At 43.6% G+C, this 24,156-nt stretch overlaps 1 protein-coding gene across 1 annotated transcript; it reads left to right on the top strand.

The window, feature by feature from the left end:
- Nucleotides 1–1,528: 1,528 nt before the first annotated feature.
- On the top strand, nt 1,529–19,353 carry trappc3 (trafficking protein particle complex subunit 3). The gene is made up of 5 exons (XM_084313526.1): nt 1,529–1,713; nt 10,026–10,123; nt 12,158–12,257; nt 14,301–14,483; nt 18,439–19,353. Exons 1-5 carry the CDS (start codon nt 1,672–1,674, stop codon nt 18,556–18,558), a joined length of 543 nt encoding a protein of 180 aa, XP_084169652.1. The 5' UTR covers nt 1,529–1,671; the 3' UTR covers nt 18,559–19,353.
- Nucleotides 19,354–24,156: the final 4,803 nt, after the last annotated feature.

Genomic DNA, 24,156 nt, shown 5'->3' with positions numbered 1-24,156 from the left:
TTGATGGTAAAACCTGTAGCCCAGCTTTTAAAGTAAAAATGATGATGCGCTCATCAATTTGTGGTTTTTTCAACCTGTAACTTGTTCTTGTCAGAGACCAGCAGGGCTGAGTCGTCCGCGAACAAGAACAAGTTGCAGTCACAAGCTGACGACATGTCATTTGCATAAATTAGGGTCCCCCATTTTCAATTCATCGTGACATTTATGACATACACAACATATATGACATCATGACATTTATGGCATAGGGACATACATGACATACAGGTATACACACACACACACACACACACACACACACACACACACACACACACACACGTCACTTAGTGAGCACCGAGGTTGCCACAATGTTATATTACTCTATGGTTTACCCATATATCAATTACTGTAATTTAGTTTGGGGTAGTACTCATCAGACCAAACTTGAGCCCATATCTACCGTCTGCAGAAACGAGCTCTAAAAATAATCAGCTGTGTTCAACGAAGTCATTCTTCTCAGCCTCTATTCCATAAGTTAAGTATACTCAGTGTTTATCAAGTGAATCATCTTCAGACTGGTTTATTTGTGCATAGTTCTTTAAACAGAGCCCTTCCCCCTTTTTTCATGACATGTTTGCCCACAATCACCAAATTCATAATTACCCCACACCACACGTAGTTCCTGTTTGCTTAGACCACCCCTTTCCCGCACTTCCCAATATCAGTTTTGTTTGCTCTACCGAGGGTCAAAGTTGTGGAACTCTTTGCCTCCACATATTTTGGAATTGTCTTTTCTGAAATTCAAAAGAGCACTGAAATCTCATCTCCTAGATCACCAATATTTCCCATATAGACTTCCTTTACAAACTGTGGTCTGATGGCTTGTTGTATTCTGTTATTGTATTTTCGTTTTATTATATATTCTTCCTGTCATTAGTTGTTTTCTCTATACCAGAAATCGTATGGCATGGGTGCCTGCTTCGGTGTCTATGTAGACCTGCTTGTGTGTGTTTGTTTGTTTGGGGGGGGGGGGGGGGGGGGATTAGGCAATTCTCCTACATATCCCTTGTGGATTATATTGTATTATATATGTAATTGTTTCTATATGTGTAAATAAACAAACAAACACGCACGCACGCACGCACACACACACACACACACACACACACACACACACACACACACACACACACACACACACACACACACACACACACACACACACACACACACACACACACACACACACACACACTGACACACACACTTTACCCTCATACAACAGGCATTGCATTGTATTAGTCAACGATGATCACTAACACACAACGGCTGATTTAAATAATATACCATAAAGGAAAGTCACTTATTATTATGTGGTCGACACACATAGCTACAGTAATCAAAAATGAAAGTGCGCCACCATGTGGTCATTGATGAGAAGTACAGTACGCAATGAGCAGTTCCACTCCAGTCCGCTCGGCGGCGGAAAAAACACCGCGTCTCTCTCTCTGCTCTGTTTGTCAAACGCAGCAGCAGCAGAGGAAGAAGAAGAACTCGTCTGACAGCTGACGGGGAAACGAGACAGACAGGCGAGATCACGGGGACACTGCTGCTTTAGCGAGAAACAAATAAATAAAGGATTATATATTATTGAGTCACTACCTGTGTAAGCCTGCAACAAAACATACCATGTCCAGGCAATCCAACCGAACGACAGACAACAAGAAGATGGTAAGCGACCTTATCCGCCATTGTTGCTATGGTTGGTAGCTAACGTTAGTTAGTTAGAGTCAGCGGAATAAACTAGCCATCAGCTAAGCTTTATTGTGGTGTTTCCTCGTCATTCAATCTGTTGCCTTGCTATTTTGCAAACCTTTGGTGTTGTTACCAATGTACAGGCTTCATTGTCATTCAGTTTATCAGTGACCATAGCAAACTGTGACTGTGATGGATGGAGCTCAGGAAGTACACTACGATCTCTACTGTAGCAGCTAACGTTTAATACCATCATGGCCTGTGTGTCATTCTCGTCGTTATTATTATTATAACTAACATCTTCAGCTAACTTGCGTTACGGCCAGGGACTTGATAGTTGTACAGTTTCTACGTCAAATGTATATACTCTCTTTTCTGGACTCTTTTTGTATCACAAACAGTACTGTATTTGCAAATCTGGTATGTCATAAATGTATAGATGTAGCAGTACTGTCTATCTGTATGTCATGTATGTCCTGATGAATTGAAAATGGGGGACCCTGATGTAAACAAGACGAAAGTCTTTCTCTGGTCTGCATCCATTCTGCAATCTGTTAATAAAGTTTTCAATCAATCAATCAATCAATCAATCAGTTGTTGCGTTTCCCCAAGGTTTACATCAGTTTACAGAGAGGTATAAAGGTGAGTACACTCACAGGGAACCTCTGGCTACTGGTGATTGGCCTACGTTGTCCCACACCAGCAGGGGGGACAGGCTACCAGTGATATTATAAACGATAACTTACTAGCTACTACCTCTCCGATGTTCATTAAAAGTGGCAATGAAATGCACCATATTTTTGTTTATTCAACATTCAAGTCAAGTACATTTGGAAAATACAATGGAATGCTTACTATCTGCTCACTCTTATTATGGCCTAATAATATGAAAAGCAACAGTAAGAAAGTTACAACTTAATACTACAGGTTATACAGAAAAACGAATTTTGTAAATGAATTCTGTGAAACAAATTGTTGTTGCAGTTGCATAGTATCCAGTGTGGTATACAATATAGTATACACGGTATAGTCTGCACTGCAGCATGAAGTGTAGACAGTAATCTGTATGGTATAGTTGGGGTGTGTTGGTGGTCCAGGCCTGGACTCATTGCATTTCTGTTGTCAAACTAGTAGTCAGAGACTCTCGGATGTCGTAAAGGCTTGCTGTCTTGTCATGTTGCACAAGGTCATTTAAATTAGTTATTGGCTTGGGGCCTATTCCGTTTTAGATGTAAGTTATAAGTTATGTTATACTGCTATTAATCACACACAGTGCGATGCCCAGGGACCAACTCCAGTAATGCTAGTACCTTGGTCAAGAGCAACGGCTACTATATACCTAGTACCTACAGTAGGTAGGTAGGTAGGTAGGTAGGTAGGTAGGTATTTATTTAGACAACAAAACATATACAGATCATTACATCACATATTTGCTTTTGTCAAGGATAGGAACGAAAAAGCCAATGACTTATTTACATCGTTGTCCCTGGAAGTCAAGGATGCTTGATATACATACAACTCATTACAGAAAATCATTCACAATTATTACATTTGATAGCAATAATGGCACAATCATTAATTAATACAAACATGCGCATTTGTTGACATGTTAGCATGCATGTCTTTTTATGTTCTGGGGGAAACCCACGATAAACACAGCAAACTCCACACAGAAAGTAGTGCAGCTGTAAAACGTAGCTTTCGTGACTGCGATCAAAATGCTTGATTGTGACTGGTCAATAGCGCTCTGTTGCCCCTAACAGCAGTCATTATCGCACGTTGCCCGTAGCAGCAGTGAATTACAGAGAAATAATTGACCGCTGTCAGGGGCAACCGAGCGCTAATTGACCAATCACAATCAAGCATTTTCGCGAATGTTAAAACGCCATGTAATAAATATATATGTGTGTGTTTGGCTAAAGTGGATAGAAAACACAGTACTGTGCAAAAGTCTTAGGCACCCAAGAGTTTTTATATTAGTCTTAGATGTAAATAATTATTTTTATTAGTGTGTCAGTAGACTACGCTTAGTACATTTTCATTAAATTATTTTTTAAAGCATCTTCATGGTTTAATAATGCAAACATGTTGCAGGGACTTATTATAATCATCATATTGGCGTGACTGTATGCATCAAAGGGTTAAATCAAGCATTTTTAAGTGCTTTAGAGGAAATGTCAAAATATCGCGATATCGTGTATCGTGATATGGCCAAAAAATATTGCGATATCATTTAGAGGCCATATCGCCCAGCCCTAAGCTGATCTCCAGCTGCCGGCCCAGCTCAGTTAGAATACACTATCCTATCTGTGTCGGTGATCCAATCTGTTACCTTTCATTACTGGTTTACATTTAGTAATTACTAATTTTAGCTGATTCTTTTATCCAAAGCGACTTACAAGTTCTGTACAACAAGTCACAAGGGTACAACTCTGGCAGTTAAGGGTAAGTTACATTGTTCGTCAAACAGTGTTGAACTTGAGTGCTACATACTTGAGTGCCTATTAGCATAGTAGGTAATACTATAGGCAAGGTAGATTAGTAGCAGAGTGCATACTAGACAAAGACAAAGGATTATTGTGATTTTTTTTCATTTCAGATATTGATTGAAGAAGTGTGTTTTTAGTCATTGGCGGAAAATTGGTCCGGTTTTGGCTGTCCTATCTGGTGGGAAGGTCGGAGCTTGAATAGTTCAAGTTTGTTTTCAAGTTTGTTTATTATTTGTCAGGACAAAATACTGAATAATTTATAATGAAATGCTTGTTTTTTCTGTATGAGCCCCTGAGAGTGTGCTACATACAGTAAAAAGAAAGCAAGTAAAACAACAACAAAAGAATAATAATAATTAAGAAGTAAAAAAGTAGGTAAAGTCAATATACATTAAAATGAGTAACAGGGAGGTAGAATGCAGAGGTAAAAAACTTGGGGTAGGGTGCAAATGAGGTATGAATGTTGTCCAAATCTCTTTAATAATAGATAAATATAAAGTGTCTAAAGTGAGTGGTAAGGTGAGTGTTTGTTTAAAGTGAGTGTGTACATGTGGATGTGTGTGCAGTAGTGTGTAGATGATGGGTTGTTACATAGTGTCATTGTCATTGAGCATCCTGATGGCCTGGGGATATAAGCTCCTTCTCGCTTTCACATAATAGTTTGGTGGACTCGGTGCGATTCGGGGGGGGGGGGGTGAAGTTGCAACATTGTTGCATTCTTCATTTGGTTCGGTTTGCTTTCACACTGCAATTTGTCAAGTACACCAAACTTTCTGAACAATGTCGCGCGATCGAAAAGGGCACTTGTCTATTGGATATAGAATCCCAAAAACAGGCTTCGGGGACAGCTCTACAGCGCACATACACCACATTCCGCGAAGCAGCCCAGCGCACACATACACACACACACCACATTATTCTCCGAAGCAGCCCAGCGCACACACATACACATACACCACATTATTCTGCGAAGCAGCCCAGCCCAGCACACACAGACACACATTATTCCGCGAAGCAGCCCAGCGCACACACATACACACACACCACATTATTCTGCGAAGCAGCCCAGCGCACACACATAAACACATACACCACATTATTCTGCGAAGCAGCCCAGCGCACACACATACACACACATACACTATATTATTCTGCGAAGCAGCCAGGGACTGAAATTAAAGCCCGCCACCCGCCATTGGCGACCAGATTTTAGGTTTGGCGAGTGCCACTGAGAGGTCTGTCCGCCACCTGGCGTGTAGTTCATATCGATACTCTTATTTTGAAAATCCTGTGCAGGTCTCATTTCCGCCCCAAGCGCAGCTACAGTCATAATATCTTGGCTCCGGCAGTTAGAAACGTTCGGTTCATATGATACTCTTATTTTGAAAAAACCCGTGGCAATGAGTCATATCCGCCCAGTCCTGCAGCTGGATACTATTGGCTTCTGCTCGTATCAACACAGAGGCAGTCTGCTCTAGTCTAGAGCGGACCTACGTGAGCTCTACGTGAGCTAACGTTACTGTTTAAACAATGACCCAGTCAACTATTCACTTTTAGTTTAATACATGACGAGGCATTGTCTAACGGTATCTAGCTGGCTAGCTACTGATAGCTGCAATAGTCGACTCGAGTGCATAATACCTCTGTTCGCTCGTTAGCTCACGTTAGCTAGCTCACGTTAGCTCTATATGTCCCAGTAAACGAAATAGTTCACTGAGGCATTGTCTTAACGTTATCTAGCGGGCTAGCAGTAGCTACAGATAGCTCCTGATATCAATGTCTTATGACATTGATTCAATGCGTATTCTAGCTGAGGGCATGCTGAATGTGATATGACCAAAGCACAGTAACGTTACCAATAGGGTCCAGCTCCAGCGCCGGAGAATCCTTGCTGGAGCTGGAGGCTACTAGAGTATACACACAGACAGTGGAGCTGTTTGCAGATAGCGAGCATTTTGACTTGTTGCGTGGTGGCGATGTCTCGCAGATAATACAACTACAAGTATGATTATACAATATATATATTTTATAAAAAAAGAAAAAAAACATTTGGCTGTTAAGAAATATGCTTGGCGGGTAGATTCTTCCCATCTACCCGCCACTGGCCGGTGAGTCAAAAAGTTAATTTCGTGCCCTGGAAGCAGCCCAGCCCAGCGCACACACATACACACATACACCACATTATTCTGCGAAGCAGCCCAGCGCACACACACACACACACACCACATTATTCTGCGTAGCAGCCCAGCGCACACACATACACGCACACACACCACATTATTCTGCGAAGCAGCCCAGCGCACACACATTATTCTCATATATTGCTTAAATGCTGACGCAGTTTTTTTTACTTTGATGTGACATTGTTTGGTTGATTGTTCGATTGAAGCTCATTGCCATCATTCTCTCGCTAAACAACTTGTACACACCTCGTTGTTTTTGTGAGTGGCCACAAGCAGCTGTTTAATTAGCTAATCTGACCATTATTTCTATCAGGGCTTTTACCTCCTCACTCGCCCACGTCTGTCCACGAGACATGTTCCACACGTGCTTGTTTTGCAGTGCGTGCCGCAGCATTTGTTTTGTTTCCTTCTACTCAAGATGCACAGTTTATCGGGTCACTTCCTATATTTGGTCTTGCGTTTGGTCCGATGAGCATTCACACCACAACAGGGCTGTACGCTAAGCTTTTTCACTAGGGGCACACTTGCCCCTAAATGAGAAATTTAGGGGCAAAAAATATTTTTTAGGGGCAAATTTTTTAATAACAATTTTACCATTATTTATATCGATTGTTTTTGATTTAAAAAAAAAAGAAAAAAAAGAATTTATATAATTTTTTTTAATAAAATATATATATTATATAATCATACTTGTAGTTGTATTATCTGCGAGACATCGCCACCACGCAACAAGTCAAAATGCTCGCTATATGCAACCAGCTCCACTGTCTGTGTGTACTCGAGTAGCCTCCAGCTACGGCCAGGATTCTCCGGAGCTGCAGCTGGACCCTATACTGTAGCCTCCAGCTACGGCCAGGATTATCCGGCGCTGCAGCTGGACCCTATTGACTATATTCAGCGTGCCCTCAGCTCGAATACGCATCGACTCATAAGACATTGATATCAGGAGCTATCTGTAGCTACTGCTATATAAGACAACTCCTCAGTGAACTACGTTTCGTTTTGAACAGTGAGCTAACGCGAGCTATCATGCACTACTAGACTATCAGTAGCTAGCCTGCTGGCAGGCTCACCGAGGTCCCAGTGTCCCACTAGAGACTAGTGTTTACAACAGCCACGGGTGCGGGAGGGCTGGAGGAGGAGGAGGAGCGGCAGACGCTCTGTGTGTCTTGAGTTCAGTTCAGTTCGGCTCACTATAGGAGGTCGAACGCGTCGAAAATATGAAGCAATACTAACTTTACTTTTCTTCATAGCTAAATCAGACAGTCAGCCAGTCTATCAGAGTGAGTGCTCAGTCGATTGTTCCCGCTGATCATACCTGCTGAGTGCTCACTGCTCAGCTCGCGTGAGTGGCGTCGTCACACGCCTTGGATAATTTAGGAGTGAAATGCGAATGCAAGGCTTGAAAGCACTACTCGCAAGCCCGCCCCCAGATAATATTTACCAATCGCAATGGCCAATTAAAGGGGCAATTCGCGACCATATCATCGCAGTGTACAGCCCTGCACAAAAGTACGCACCAGGGTTCACTTGGAAGCGAACCGAGACCTACGTTTTCAGGCAGACCAGAGTTAGCTTTTTTGGTCCGCACCAGAGTTTGAATGAGCTTTCACACTACCCAAAACCAAGCGGACTATCCGAGGAAACAAACTCTGGTGCGTTTAAAGCGGACCAAGCGGCTCTGGTGTGAATGCGACCTGAGTCTCTGTACTGGCCATGAGGCTCCGGTAGCGCTTGCCTGACCGCAGCAGTTCAAAGAGGCAGTTGTTTGGGTGACTAGAGTCTTTGATTATTCTCTTAGCCTTGGCCCTGCAACGCTTGTTATAAACATCCTGGAGAGTGGGAAGCCCACCTCCAATTGTGCGCTCTGCTGAACGGGCCACTCTCTGTAGTCTGCTGTGGTCTTGTGCGGTGCTATTCCCAAACCAGAAAGAAGCATTTTGTATAAAACTATTCTGTACTTCTGTATGACAACTATTAAAGAAACTTGAAACTTGATGTTACCAATCCGGATGCTCTCTATTGTGCACGAGTAGAAGTTCTTGAGGATCTTGTGACTCATTTTGAACTTCCCTAGGCGCCTAAGGAAGTAGAGACATTGCCGTGCCTTCTTCACTACACTGTCAATGTGTGTAGTCCATGTCAAGTCTTCGGGTATGTGGACTCGGAGGTACTTAAAACTGCTCACTCTCTCGACCGGTTCCCCCGTCGATGCTGAGGGGGCTGTAGTCCCTTGCCCCCGACCTCCTAAAGTCCACAATCATCTATTTTTTTTTTTTTTTTACTTTGACCAGTCAGCTGGTTCTTTTAGCGTTTATCGCTTTTTCTGGTCAAGCATGACCGACAGAGACAGGTTGAATGGGGTATAGATCGGGGGAAAGACACTCTGAGAAAATATGGCAAGTCCGGGAGTCGAACTCGTGTACCCCAGATCCGTGACGCGCACGGTTGTCCCCGACGCCGAAATAGCGTCCGAGGTACGCGGTGAGCTACTGGAGCTCCCCCACAATCATCTCTTTAGTTTTGCTGACGGTCAGGGAGAGGCTGTTCTCCTGACACCATCGCGCCAGGTCGCGTCTATACTTTCCACAAGCACCATGTCCTTCCGCGTTCCCGTTTTGCGCTCTGATTGGCCACGCACGTTTCTGGTCATGTGACATGTGCGCATGACGAGCAGTGTCTTAGCCCATTTCCGCGTCGAACAGCCTGCAAACGACCTAACGCCTAGTTTATCACTGGTTAAGCTTAGGCGACTCTTTCGCAGTTGGTTAAGGTTAGAGTTTGGAATCAGGGCTGGCGTTCTATCGCCATGCTCTAAGACAAACTCTAACCTTAACCAACTTCGAAAGAGCGCCTAAGCTTAACCGTCCAAAGAACTTGCCGTCACACGATTGGGCGCACATGTCACATGACCAGAAACGTCAGTGGCCAATCAGATCGCGCAAAAGGACAAGTTGCTTGTGGAAAGTATAGAGGCCGCCAGGTCCTCTACCTCTTCCATGTAGGCCCTCTCGTTGTTTGCAGAGATCAGGCCCACCACGACTGTGTCGTCGGCAAACTTGATAATTGTGTTGTGATGAGGAGATGCAGTTGACTTGCCTGCTCTCACCACCTGGGGTCTTCCTGTCAGGAAGTCCAAGACCCACTGACAGAGGTCATAGTTCAAGCCCAGGTCCCTGAGCTTGGCTACGAGTTTGGAGGGGACTATGGTATTGAATGCTGAGCTATAGTCGATGAATAGCATTCTCACATAGTTCCCCTGCCTTTTGTCCAGGTGTGATGCTGCTATTTGCAGCACATGGGCTATGGCGTCCTTCGTGGACCTGTTGGGGTGATATGCGAAATTGCATGGGGTCCAGGGTGTTGGGGAGGGAGGAACTGAGGTGTGGGTCTGAGGCGGCCAGAAGATGTAGAGTGGAGGGGTCTTCTAGTTGTAGTCTTGGGTGTGTAGTTAGAGACCATTGACCGGAGGTAGGCCGGGAGCCGTTCCCATAACTGCACGGTGTACCAGGTCAAGGACCTTGAAGCGGCAATGGGAAGCCAGTTGGGCCACTGTACTTCATGTCCACCTGTTTGTAATTGTGTCTCTTCCCCTCTTTCTATCTCTCTCCTGTAGAACTCTGAGCTATTCACGCTGACCTACGGCGCCCTGGTCACCCAGCTTTGTAAGGACTACGAGAACGACGAGGAGGTGAACAAGCAACTGGACAAAATGTGAGCGTAATGTCCCCTGTTTTGTTGGTGGGAACACTTCACAGACCATTAATATAATGCCACGTTAGGGGTGTAAATATTTGACCCCACTTCGATTCGATTACGATTCTTCAGGCAACGATTTAATGCATCATGAAATCTCTTCATTTGACCACGATTCAATGCGATTCGACCTTAGGATCGATGCATTGCTAATGGACTTTTGGTCTTTTAAAGGACTTTTGGTCCTTTAAATGCATTTTGTAAATCCTACACCGTTCATCTGATTTGATTATCTTTTAATTCATTAAAAAATTTAAGCTGAAAGTCTGGACTTAATTGTTTAATTTAAAATCCATTGTGGCGGTGTACAGAGCCAATATGATGAAAATTGTGTTGATATTTACGGACCTGTGGGGTGTGTGTGTGTGTGTGTGTGTGTGTGTGTGTGTGTGTGTGTGTGTGTGTGTGTTCACACTTCACAGTTTTGAGTAAGTGTGTTTGTAAACCTAGCAGTTGGCCTCCACAATGTGAAAAGCACCAGTCCTGCTCTCTCACACTCGCTTACAGCTTGTCCGTCACTCTTGAAACGGACAGAGCAGAGGTCGGGCCGCCCCGGCTTTAATGCACTCCTTCACACCACTGTGCTACATTCTGCTGCTCTCTGTTCGTGTGACCCCAACGACACCGGCGGTGATGATGTAACCAGGTGGCGTGAGGGATCCTCCTCCTCCTCCTGCTTTGGTTAATTTCTTGGAACTGACCCGATTCCATTTTTATGTCCTTTTTTCTGGTAAAAAATCTATAAAAATGACTGGCGTTTTGGCCTACGAAGAAAACACGTCTCCATTTTAGGCTGAAAACCAAAGGAAAGAAGGGAGATCTGTAGATATGGTCATTTTGAAGACGCCATATTGAAGCATATTATTTTCCCTTACTCATACCGGATGATAACTGATACAGATGGTTGGAAACGTGCCGATCCTCGGATAAATACACTGGTATGATATCGTGAGTGTTTCAGAGAAATTATTTCTCAAACAATAGTCCTTGTCAGTGTTATGTTTATTTTTTGTTCACTTAGCTCTAACTGTGTTAAGGCGGGAAATGCCAGCTACACAATCAGCCAAATATCAGTTGTGAAAATCAAATCAGACTGATTCCGACTGCCTATTTATATAACAGCATCTGCCAATACATCAGCATATGCCTAGAGATCCGTTTTGCTCTGCACAGAAACAAAGAGCTCATCTCATACTTGACGAGATAAAATAAGATATTCCTTTATTGATCCCCTTGGGGAAATTCAGGCGTCATTGCAGCATGGGGGAGGGGAGGTACAGGCATGGGCAGGGTAATAGTAGAAATACATAAATATAGGCAATACAATTTTATCTGAATATAAATAAATTAAACTAAACAATATAATTAACTCTGAATATGAGAAAGTAAACGGTGTACGCAAAGGTGCAGAAGATACCTATCAGTTATATATATGTTACAATAAATATAGGCAATAAAGAATTAGAATCTGAATATATACTATGAGTAAAAGCGTATACACAGTGTTCTTTTGTCTTCCGTGTCCCACCACCGCCCTGAGCTTCCTGCCTCGCTAAGTGGTGCTGGGAGACGGGGGCTCGTCCTGCATGGCCTTAGAAGGCGGCGGTGAGTCTTGCCCATTCCTGCTCATCGCCCAACGAGCCGCTCGATGTGCCCCGAGTCCCGTATCCAAGTCGGGATGAGAAACGCCTTCATCGGAATCCTTTCCGCCAAGTGCATGAATCAGGAATAATGTCTGTATGCTATTTGGAATTGACTGCTATCTCTTTGCAGTACCGTATTTGGGTAGCATCTTTTTCTCTTTACTTCCTGTGTTGTACTATGGTCTGTTTCTAAGTTTCTTTCCAAATTGTTAACAGAGCAGATGACTTGATCTCTTGTCTCTCTTTCTGTCTGTCCGTCTCTCTCTCTCTCTCTCTCTCTCTCTCTCTCTCTCTCTCTCTCTCTCTCTCTCTCTCTCTCTCTCTCTCTCTCTCTCTCTCTCTCAAACAGGGGCTATAACATTGGAGTACGTCTGATCGAGGACTTCCTGGCACGCTCCAGCGTTGGCAGGTGTCAGGATTTCCGAGAAACGGCCGATGTCATCGCTAAGGTAACGAGGAGGTTCCAAGCCAATTAGAGCGTGACCATGGAGCGCTCCCAAGATGGGGGGGGGGGACTGATTGAGGAGTGAGATATTTTGAGGAATAGACTTTGTTGATGCGAGAGAGAGAAACGGAGAGATGAAAGATGGGGGTAATATTAGTGTTTGACTGATTGAGTGAACGAGGAAAACGAGGGGAACGAGGGAGGAAGACTAACTGGAATTTGAACTTCCAACCTGCAGTAGTCTGCATAGTTTTCCAGCTTTCATCACTGCTCTCCACTGCTTTTCATTTTTCTGGAGTCACGCAGGCAGTGAAATATCCCAGCTATGCCACCACAAAGCCAACTTGTGTGTGTGTGTGCACGTAGGCAGCTCACATTGTCTGCTGAGCAGAACTTTTCTTTGATGGCAAGAGCCTGATGCCTGGTGTCTTAGTTTCCCCACAGCTAAGCTATCGGGTTCACCTACACAAGGACTGAAATGCAATCCCCTTCACCTGAATACGTCACTGATACCCACTCTCACGTACAATGGATATTTTCCATCGTTTTCTTTTCTTAAAGATTCAGTACAATGGTGTTTTGATTCAGTCATATGCATGTCTGATTGCTTATTGTCGTCTGTTAATGTCATGAGTATAATTTCCGTTCAGCTTCAGACGTGTCGTTTGAGTGTATTAGGTCACCCTCTCTGAGCACAGCCAACTCTCTGTAGGCTGAGGTGAGGGGGCGTGGCCTTCTGCTTGCTAGACGCTATATAGATGCTTGACTGTCTAGACTCCGTGTAGGGGTCTTCTCTGAGCGGACAACGTCTGGCCAAGGGAAGCGACACCAAAAAGAGGGCGGGATTTTGAGATCAATTCTATGAGACAGTGGTTTGGGAGGTGCAATGATAGCCTGGCCGAGGGAAAGCATCTGGCCCTCATTCTCTGATGACCTCAATCATTCCTGACTTGACAATTTCCATTAAATGAAATTGAATTAAATTAAATCAAAATTAAATGGAAATGAGATTATGATGAGTAAATTAGAATATTCTTATTTTCTTTTTTGGCATATATGTTGATTTTATTAGGTGAGGCCTTAAACCATAAGCCTTTCAATCTGTGAAATATTGACCAATGTTCTATTTGGGTGGATTCCATTCCCTAGGAGTGTAACCATTAGGGTTTGTATGGATGGCGCCAGCGAACGGACCACTGCCAGGTTCAAACAATGTATCATTGAATTTCCTCAATAGTAAAACGCAGCACTGAGAGATTTCATGTCAGAAAAAAACTAAAAACAAAGGGACTTTATTTTCTGCTATGTAAGTTATCTCTAATGAAGAAATAAAATGGATTTCCAGGGCTCTACGCTAACTTTTTTCCTAAGGAGGGAGGGGGAGAGAGAGTGAGGGTGAGGGTGAGGGGGAGGGGGAGGGGGAGAGGGAGAGGGAGAGAGTGAGGGAGAGGGAGAGGGGGAGAGAGTGAGGGAGAGAGAGAGCATTATCGAACGCAGGGCTGAATAGCTAGATGCCATAGCTTTTAAAATGTAAGGTCCGCGCTGCTCTGTTATTATGAAATGAAAATTGCGCGTCAACACTGTTGACACACCCACTACGCAAAGCTTGTAGAAGTCTATGTATTGGCAGTGAAAAAGTAGTATTGGTTCATCTCCAGTAACTATTCTATTCCATTCTGTCATGTCCTGTTCTGCCCTGTTTTATTATTTTCTATTCTGCTCGGCTCTCTTCTGTTCTATTTTATTCTGCTCTGCTCTAAATGTTACATGGTGCGTGCATTGATGCATTTAACAGCTTTTATCCATTTGTTCCTCACATTTGACCCATTCACTCACACATTCAAGGTGCCAACCTGTTCATCAGGAGCAATTAGTGGTTAAGTGTCTTGCTCAAGGACACTTCAACATGCTGCCCGGGAGGGGCGGGAATCGAACCGGTAACCTCTGGATTACCAGACGACTGCTCTACCTCCCGAGCCGCTGTCACCCTAATCTATTCTACTGTGTTCTATTCTAATGATTTTTCCCGCGTTGTGTGTCTTGCCAGGTGGCGTTTAAGATGTACCTGGGCATTACTCCCAGCGTGACCAACTGGAGCCCAGCAGGTGATGAGTTCTCTCTCATCCTGGAGAGCAACCCTCTGGTAGACTTTGTGGAGCTGCCCGACAACCACAATACACTGGTCTACTCCAACCTGCTCTGCGGCGTGCTCAGAGGAGCCCTGGAGATGGTGAGGGGCTGACAGGGTGGAGGGTGTGTGTGTGTGTGTGTGTGTGTGTGTGGGGGGGGTATGCACAGTAGTATGAATGCTCATGTATGTATCGCTATACACTATATATTTCAATTAAGATGTGACTGAAAGTATACGAATCATACTTTCTTAGTTAACCTCTTAAGCCCTAGCCCTATTTTCAGATATAAATTATTTCTACATCTATGGATCTCAGGGAATGTATTCCCAGTGTCAGAAATATTGGGCCTCATTCAACAATACTCTTATTATTTTTCTTATATTCTTGCTTACCTGTCTGTTAAGAGAACAATAAGAAAAGCCACCGCCAGATTCATCAAGCCGTTCTTAACGTCGAAATCGGTTCTTACCCAGGTCGGTTGCATGGTGAATTCCACTCATTCTTAAATTCAAATGTGCGTTTGCGCTAAAATCATTTGCATACAGACACGCCCACCATCTCCTTATAAGGTGAATGAGGCGTGTGTAAAACAGCCGAGTTTCAGCGTCTGATCGCTGTCTGATCCATTCAACAGGAAGCGATTTGCGACAGATCTCAAAATGACACACACACGACTCGCGACTCAATGCATGTGTGTGTTCCTGTGGGTCGCTCATCGCATGTGTGTGTATGTGTTAATCTGATGACAAATAAAGACTTATACTTGTAAGTTGTACTTATACGTATACCGCGTACTGTATAGTGCGAAATAAATCGTTCCAGCAAAGTAGGCTTTGTCAATACTGAACGACTTGACGACGCTTGTCAAGAACCAATCGCGCAGTAGGTTGGGAAATACTGGAATGCGCTCAGAACTATAGGAGCGGAGAGGAGAGGAGAGGAGATGTTGTATGCGTTCTATGCGTACGGCCTGGGCAGCCAGCATCTAACTGTTCTAACAGCAATATATAATCCATTTCAGAAGAAGAACGCACGCAATAAGTTATAATAATAATAATAATAATAATAATAATAATAATAATAATAATAATAATAATAATAATAATAATAATAATAATAATAAGTATTATTATTATTGAAAAGTTCTGGGTTTATAAAGTCATATTTGGGGGCAATTGACCAATGGTTTGCTTTCAACCCATGAACTCCTTCCTCTCTCACCTTTTTATATATATATTATTTTTTTTATTGTATCTATCTACTAAAACTGTATTGTATTGTTTGTTTTGTAAAGTGTCTTTGAGCATTAGGAAAAGCGCTATATAAATCTGATGTATTATTATTATTAGGAATGGTAGGCTTTTTTAATGTTTCTCATCTGGGTAAGAGTGCTCTCGACCACTCTTAGAATTTGGTCTTGCCTGAGAGAAGAGCAACAATAAGAAAACATTGCTGAATCCCAGGTAAGAACAAAATAAGAGGAAAATGCTAGTTAAGAACGAAATCTGTTCTTATATCGCTTCATGAATGAGGCCCATTGTGTCTGTTACTAGGCTTGAGTAAATTGTGATGAACCAAAGGAGAATATCAATTTTCATTTTTTTTCTTTTTTTATCTTTGCCGGTGAATAACACCATGCTAAAAATGACCATACATGAAAAATGTAGATCACGTGTACAAAAGAATAAAATAAAATAAAAATAAAGGGAAGATTATTAAACAGGAGATTTTGTAGAGACTGTACTGAATTCTGCCATCCGGACACATGCAATTTGAAATATGATTATGGCCAAGTCGCACATCTATGGATCGGGACAAATCTCCCCTTTCAAATGGCAGAGTTCAATCTGGATTTAGTATTACCAGGCGTGATTCACAAACCGTGAATGAAATCTGCTATAAGTACAGTTACTTTTTTTATAATATACATTTCTCTGCCATTTTTCATCAGATTGCAATGCCGGTTTTTGCTAGACGTTCACAGAAATGTCGAAACGAACTGCGTTCTGTTTTATGGCAATAACGCTCAGGTTTTATGGGATATGATCCAGAAAAATAAGAGAAATAAAAAAGTCAATCTAGAAGTCAGATGATTGACAGGCGCTGGCCTGAGCTGGGAAGTGTAGTTTTCTGAAATTCGAAAGCACTGGGTCTCTTCTCTGAAAAGACTACACTGAAAGTTAGGTTGCGCCAAATCCTCGTGTCAATCCTCGCCTTTTTTCCGACTAGATTTCTATAACTACTATTTCACTAATAAGACTTCAAACCATTGGTAAACAAACGTAGTGCTGAAAATATACACTTTGACTGCTGTTTTGACAGGGTTAGGGTCTTTACTCTTGGCTACATTTGGGGGGAAAAACGCAACATTAATTCATACATTCTGTAGAGATGGATTTATGGCGTGATGTCGGTACCGGACCGCTCGGGCTTAAGAGGTTAATCTTAGTTTTGCCAATTATTTTTTGATCAAAGTGATACTTTGTCATATAATAACGTCTAGTATATGTTGATTCAAAATAAGAAAAAGGAAAACTACTATGTAAGGCTGTGATCTGATTGGACGTATTTTTCTTCCACTCAAATGTGGCGCAGCGTTGTACATGGAGAATAGAAAGTGCACAGGGCACAATGAGTGATGCCACTGATTACCATTAGGGATGCACGATATTGATTTTTTGACACCGATACCGATAACTTTATGCTCCTCAAGCCGATACCGATACCGATAACCGATATTTATTGTATTATAATTTTTCTTTTTCTTTTAGTATTTATAAGCTCCGACGTCATCGGTACTGCTATCGGTACTCGAGAAATTATAGAGTTTTTTTTTTGAGGAATTTAAACGTCGCAAACTAATCTTGTTGGCCGTTTTCTATCTCTCCTCTCTCGGTCTCTCTCTGCCTGCGCGAGCCGGCTGTGCTCTTACACACACTCACTCACACACACACAGCTCTGCTCTCGACAGCACCCGTGTATGTGTGTGAGTGTGTGTGTGAGTGTGTGAGTGTGTGAGTGTGTGAGTGTGTGAGTGAGTGAGTGAGTGAGTGAGTGAGAGCACAGCCGGCTCGCGCCGAGAGAGGAGAGATAGAAAACGGCCAACAAGATTAGTTTGCGACGTTTAAATTCCTCAAAAAAAGTCTGGGTCTATTTTACTGAAGTCGATGCTGACAACGCTCGTTGCCACAAGTGCAACAAGACATTTGCCAGTAATGTATAAGCGCTGGTACTTGTCAATGTGGCTGGCGGGGAGCAGCTAACGTTATAGCTCCGAGTAGAATAATGGCCGACAATCCGGAGGTAAATAAACGAATGAGAGCTTCTGATTGGTGGTAAGAAGAAGAGGTGGGTGCAAGCGGAGGGACGTAATTGGCAGATCGACTGTCTGTCTCCGAATGTAACGTGACTACGTCACAGCCAAGAAGGGGAGCGCTGGATTTGTGAAAAACTCCCTGTTCCTAAACCACACGCTATCAGTTTTACCACAGTACTGGCAAAACGGGAGGAGGCTATAATAAAAACAAGCGCCCTTCATCCAAATCCACCCACACCGGATTTCTTTTAACCAAAAAATGTATTATATTATCGGAGCTATCAATAACGTTATCGGGATGACGTCATAATTGCTGATATCGGCCCGATAATTATCGGCCCGATAATTATCGTGCATCCCTAATTACCATTGCTACCTCAGCTAACGTCACATAAGTTACATAAATTACTAGCATTAGCATTGATAGCTAGCTAATGTTGGCTAACATTCAGATGCCTCAGATTCGTAATCCCTCACCCTCGGTTGATTCGATTGGTCAGTCGGCGAGAAGGTGACATTGCCGTCGGCGCGCTCCGCAGCTAAAGTTGAAACATTTCCAACCGAGGGTGCCCCCAAAAAGCGCTGCTTCAAAAAACACGAGGCGTGTAGTTTGGAGAAGACAGTCTCGCCTGTCGCAACAAAACCATTGAAAACAATACGAGAAAAAACCCAGGTGTGCCCAAAAGGTGTCCAATGTGATCACAGCCTAATAACCCAGAACGTGTGCTGTGGTCCAGGTTCAGATGGCAGTGGACGTGAAGTTCGCCCAGGACACCCTGAGAGGAGACAACGTCACAGAGATCCGCATGAAGTTCATCAAGAGGATCGAAGAGAACCTGCCCGCCGGGGACGAATAATTGGACAGAGGAGACACCTCTCCTACTCCTCCTCCTCTTTGTCTGATGAAGAGAGAGAGAGAAAGGAGTGAAAGGAACACGTCACTTATGGACTGAGAGAATGGATGGACAGAACTCAAGATGTATTTCAATAGTCCAAAGCGTGACTCACAAACCTTGACATTGTCTGTGTCAGAAGACTGGAAACGAACCAGGGTTTTCAAGGTCCCTCATTTGAGACGCTTCAGATGAATCTAAGCTTGAATTAATAAAAGTACTTTGTTTTATTGCTTACATAATCTTTCCTCCTCTTTTCCCCCAAGAAAAACATGATGGTGTTTTGACAAATGGAAAGAAACACAACTTTGTACAACAATTGAAATTATTTTCATAGCCCCTTTTGGGATGTAAATTAATCCTTGGTATTGATTTGTTTTATGTCCTTTTTGATGGGTGATGTTATGTCTGTGCTAATCGGAAACAGTTGCTGTACAGGGGGGAGAGGAAACTCCTTGGACCACATGGAAACCCACTGTATTTTATTTTATTTTATTTTGTGTTCCCTGTCATCAAGTAACTTGAAAGAACTGTGGATCGTGTTCACGTGACCACGTGTAGATTTATTTCTGCATTTGTACAAGCTGGTTACACTTATCAGTATATTGATATGTTCTTGTGTTCTTTTTTTTTCTTTATTTGTCTTTTTTTTTTTTTACAAAATCTCTTATGTCTGATACTACAGTAATGCCACCTGCATGGCATGTTAACTTATGGATTTGTATATGTCATTCAGGCTAATAAATCTGACATTATTCAGCCTAGTGTGAATGGTTGTGTAAGTTCTGAGGGTGGGGGGGGGAGAGGTGTCACCTCATTATATTTGTGTGAAGGGACCTGAAGCAGGGTCATTAGTCAAACAGAGCCTGTGCACACACACACACACACTGTCCACTCTACCACCTTGTCAGGTGCGACCCAGTGGACTGGGAGTGTTATTCCTTTGGAGCACTACAGCAGCTTTTGCAGAGTCAAACAACAACAAAAGACCTAATGCCTCTCAGATGTTTGTTCAGGCTACATGGAAGCAATCAGCCCCGTGTGTGTGCGTGCGCGCGCAGAGAAGGAAGGGCAGCTTGTTGTTAAAAACCTTGCCAGAGCTCGGTCCTGGCCATAACACCTGTGAATGGCTTTACGTCATCCAGAAGTCATGAACACAGCTCCTCGTTTAGTCCTACCAATCACCTCGTCAATCACACAACACACGGAGTCTACTGTTCGCACGCACGCACGCACGCACGCACGCACGCACACACACACACACACACACACACGCACACGCACACACACACACACACACACACACACACACACACACACACACACACATCCCTGGTCCCACTTGAGAAACAATGAATTATTTGATATCATGAGAATGTTCATGTTTTTTCTTTGTTTTGTTCCTCACATATTTTTGTTGGGCGCCTCACTGAGCGCGGAACTTTATATTGGCTTTAAAAAAAGTTTTATTGGCTTCACTTTTCATAAGTCTTACACCGAAAGTAGCAAGATGACATTGTCAGATAAAGGTTTCCTTTTGAAGAAATCTGCTAGCCATTAGCTGCTCCAAGCCTGGATATTGAAAACATCCCCCATTCTTTCTTTTATTTTTTCTCTTCTTTTTTAATATATGGGCTGTTGCGTTGTAGTTCTATGGTTTCATGATTCAAGAGAAGTATGTGGGATACCTTGACTGACAATTCTGAAGACGACCACCAGAGGTCGCTGTGTACATTACATACGTCTTTTGTTCACGCCATGTGGTATGTGACCAAAGCTCTGTAAGGCACCTGTAAGCAGAGAAACGCGGTGTCTTCTTTGCATGATTTGCACTGCTCCAGCTTGACATACTGCAAGACGGCCGACTACGACGTGAAGACATCTTGTGCTTTAGACTCCCAGGGACAATTTTGCTCTCCCTCCAGTGATGTTATTCACTGTCTAAATCCTTTTACCTATACTCTCTCGGCTGGAGACCCACACGTCTGAAAGGATAAACAGTGTGATGAAGTGGATGCATGGGGAGTGCTGTCAGCATGGAATAAGTCTCTTGTCCCCCCCCCCCCCCCCCACACACGTGACCGTACACCCAATATATCTATGCATTCTGTACAGGCCTGTGATGTGGATATTGGATGGTGAGCGGGGAGGAAATGGTTTTGTGCAGACGCTTGATGTAAATCACTTGGCAGAATTAGAGCTCTGCATCTGGGGGGACGGACAGCTGGGATTGTGTACTTGTGTGAACCTGGATCACTCTGCCATATGCTCCCAGGAATTTCACTTCACAAACACACACACAGCCACGTTTTACTGTAGCATTGTGGGGACTGTCCATTGACTTACATTCATTCCCTAACCATTTACCCTAGTGGAGGCCGTCCATTGACTTACATTCATTCCTTGAACATTTACCCTAGTGGGGACCTCCATTGACTTACATTAATTCCATAATCATTTACCCTGGTGGGGGCCGTCCATTGACTTACATTCATTCCTTGACCATTTACCCTAGTGGGGACCGTCTGTTGACTTACATTCATTCCCTGACCATTTACCCTAGTGGGGACCGTCTGTTGACTTACATTCATTCCCTGACCATTTACCCTAGTGGGGGCCGTCCATTGACTTACATTCATTCCTTGAACATTTACCCTAGTGGGGACCGTCTGTTGACTTACATTCATTCCCTGACCATTTACCCTAATGGGGGACATCCATTGACTTACATTCATTCCATAACCATTTACCCTAGTGAACCTTCCATTGACTTACATTCATTCAGGATGTACAGACACATATGTACATATGTACGCAACTCACACACACACGTCTGCCCTCCTCTCAGGCAGACTATTGGAATGTATTACCAATTATATTATACTCTCATATGTTTGGGCTCACAGTAAGAGCCTTGCTGTGCAAACACCAGATAGGCCATATTCCATTTCCAAATCTCATATTATACCAATACTTGTTTTGTGTCCGTTGTTCCCTCAGTAACACATGGCACAGTAGAGAAGACGAGGAGCATAAAACAAGTGCTCGGTCAGTTATTATGACTCTTCATATCCCTGCCCACTGTGCCCAGGGCCTGCGTGGCGACGCATTCTGTTCCCTTTACTAGACTGCAAATGTTGATGTTGTAGAAAGAGAAAACAGGCACAGAAAAAAAAATACATTTGTCTCACGAGGAATTGGGTCTGAGTCTGGCTATTTCTCTCTATTGTCTTCCCCCCCCTCCCTCTCTGTCTCCCTCCCATGGTTTAAGATGCACACACACAGACGCCCGCACGCACACAGACGAGGACACTCCCCATCACTCATTCTCGAACACACAATTTGTTCGACATCTGCCAATCGGCACACGTCATTTATTTTGCGACTCCTTATAATAATTTTTTTTCACAATACTCTATTAGCTGGCAAACAAGTAGCGAATGTTGCAGACGTGAGACGATGTGCAGCGATCTGCTTTAAGCTAAACACTACCATGTGGATCTTTTATAGGAAACAAATGGGGAATGGCACGCCGTGACAATAAAGCCTAGCATACAGCGCAGAGTCCTGCCACTTTACCCATCTCCTCTCCCTCCACACCATCCGTTTATATATCCACCTTCTCCCCCCCCCCCCCCCCTCTTCTTCCTCGCCCCCCTCTGGTTTACTTTCTGATCTCCTTCTATACGTTTCTCTTTCATTCCCTTCCCATTCCTTTCCCCTCGTCCCGTGTTTCGCACATGAGCGGGAGGACAAGCCAGGAGACTGTTATGAGTCAAACAGAGGGTGCAGCGGTGTTTTCAGAGCAGACTCTCTGGGAATGCCCTGGCCCCCGGAGTGTACGGGGAAGTGCGCTGCTCTCAGGTGAGGTAAGGGATAACCCAACCGACTCAGCATTCTGGGTTTCTTTTCAACAGAGTTTTCTCTTAGCGTCTGGTCAGTGTGAAGCGGGGGAGACGACAGGCAGATGGACGGTGCTTGAATTGCGGGGGGGAAATTCTGCGGGCGGCTTGGTCCTGGTAAAGAAGCCCCAGACAGTCTGAATCACCGGCCTTGGCATTGATGCGGTGGGAAAGGGGTTGTTGATTTTATGAGCTTGTTCCCGGTGCTCACTTGAAAGGGGATGCTTGCACCGTTTAATGAGCAGGTATCCGGCAGGTGCAGTAGGGATTGGGAAGCCTCTGTGATTTACATGTTAGAGCCCCCTCACATTCCTGCTGAGGAATGTTTCGTTTTCTACAAATGGAGCATGCGAGGGAGCTTCCTCTTGAGAGTATAATGAAGGCACATCCTAAAAAGCAAGTAATTGAGACTTGGTTTAGTATTCAGGCGCAGTGTGTACCCAGTGAAATCTGTTGCTCCACCTGCAAGCCATTTGGAATATGAATCATCACCCATTTCCAGGCAAACTGCTGAGCACTTCCTTTTAACGTAACGATTCGTGCCTTACTGTACCATTTAGAGTGCTTGGTTCACCAAATCCAAAGTGCAACGTTTTTGGGAATTGTAAAATGTACATTTCGAGTTAATCACAATGCTGGTAATGGCAAAACAAGAAACAAAGACCATTTAAATTAAATGCCACACACATCTCCAGACCTCATAGAGGACACAAGACAACAGCATGCAACTAAATGAGGGACCGTTTATATATCATTTACGTTTGAACTCGGGGAAAACACATTTGTCACAGGAAGACACATTGGGATAAAATGCACTTCAAAGTGGGGTCACTCCTCTGTATCACAGCCGTGGGTCAGAGAGAGAGAGGTGGTTCCATCTGTGTGTGACGCACAATAAATATGCGGTCAGATTTTGTGGTCTTGTTTTGTTTCCTTTTATGTCTAAAACGTGAACCATTCATGTAATCGACTTTACACTCTACAATACTCCCTAGGGTCCTCCACAATAATAATAAAAAAAAAAAAAAAGTGTGAGGTTCCTCTCGCTTTATAGTTAGATGTTAATGTAATCCTCCAAGGACTTTGTTATTATGCGCAACATTGACACACAGGCAACTGATGTGAACACAGATGCCCTTACCTTTGGCACAGTTAATTGGAAATGGAAAAACTTCATCAGGAGATTCGCCGTCTTAGTGAGACCGTGACCTTGATGTCTTTGCTGCTAACAGCTGCTAATACCCTATGATGGATGGGTTGAAGTGACCGTCAACTTACCTGGCAATGATGACCTGGATCTGTGGACCTGTTAACACTATGCCGTCCGAGAACGAGTATATACGTGTTACGAAAAAGAGCGTTGTGGACCAGAGCCACGAGTATATACGTGACGAGTTGTTATTGTTTTATTCCATATTTATAACGATTCTTAGGTACCCGATCCACTACCAGCATCTTTTCAGATATTTGATTTTCGAAACATGCAGTACCGGCCAAACCCGCTTAGGGGCGCCATCGCTCCACTGCAGTATCATTGTGAATTAAAAAAATTATAAAAAAGTACAGTTTTGTGGGCAGATCATAGTTCCTTGATCCCAGCCGAACATCCTCCATCTTGGATCAGCTTGGCGAGTGGTTTTTTCAGCGTGGAATAATGGGA

The sequence above is a fragment of the Notolepis coatsorum genome, assembly GCF_963971535.1.
Source record: "Notolepis coatsorum genome assembly, chromosome: 4".
Lineage (NCBI taxonomy): Eukaryota > Metazoa > Chordata > Actinopteri > Aulopiformes > Paralepididae > Notolepis > Notolepis coatsorum.
This window is presented reverse-complemented; position numbering and strand designations above follow the sequence as displayed.

Excerpts from the sequence above, each read along its gene's own strand:
- trappc3 (XM_084313526.1), top strand. The coding sequence starts at position 1,672 with ATGTCCAGGCAATCCAACCGAACGACAGACAACAAGAAGATG. Across the intron at positions 1,714-10,025 it reads CGACAGACAACAAGAAGATG|AACTCTGAGCTATTCACGCT; the intron begins GTAAGCGACCTT and ends TCTCTCCTGTAG. Across the intron at positions 10,124-12,157 it reads AACAAGCAACTGGACAAAAT|GGGCTATAACATTGGAGTAC; the intron begins GTGAGCGTAATG and ends TCTCTCAAACAG.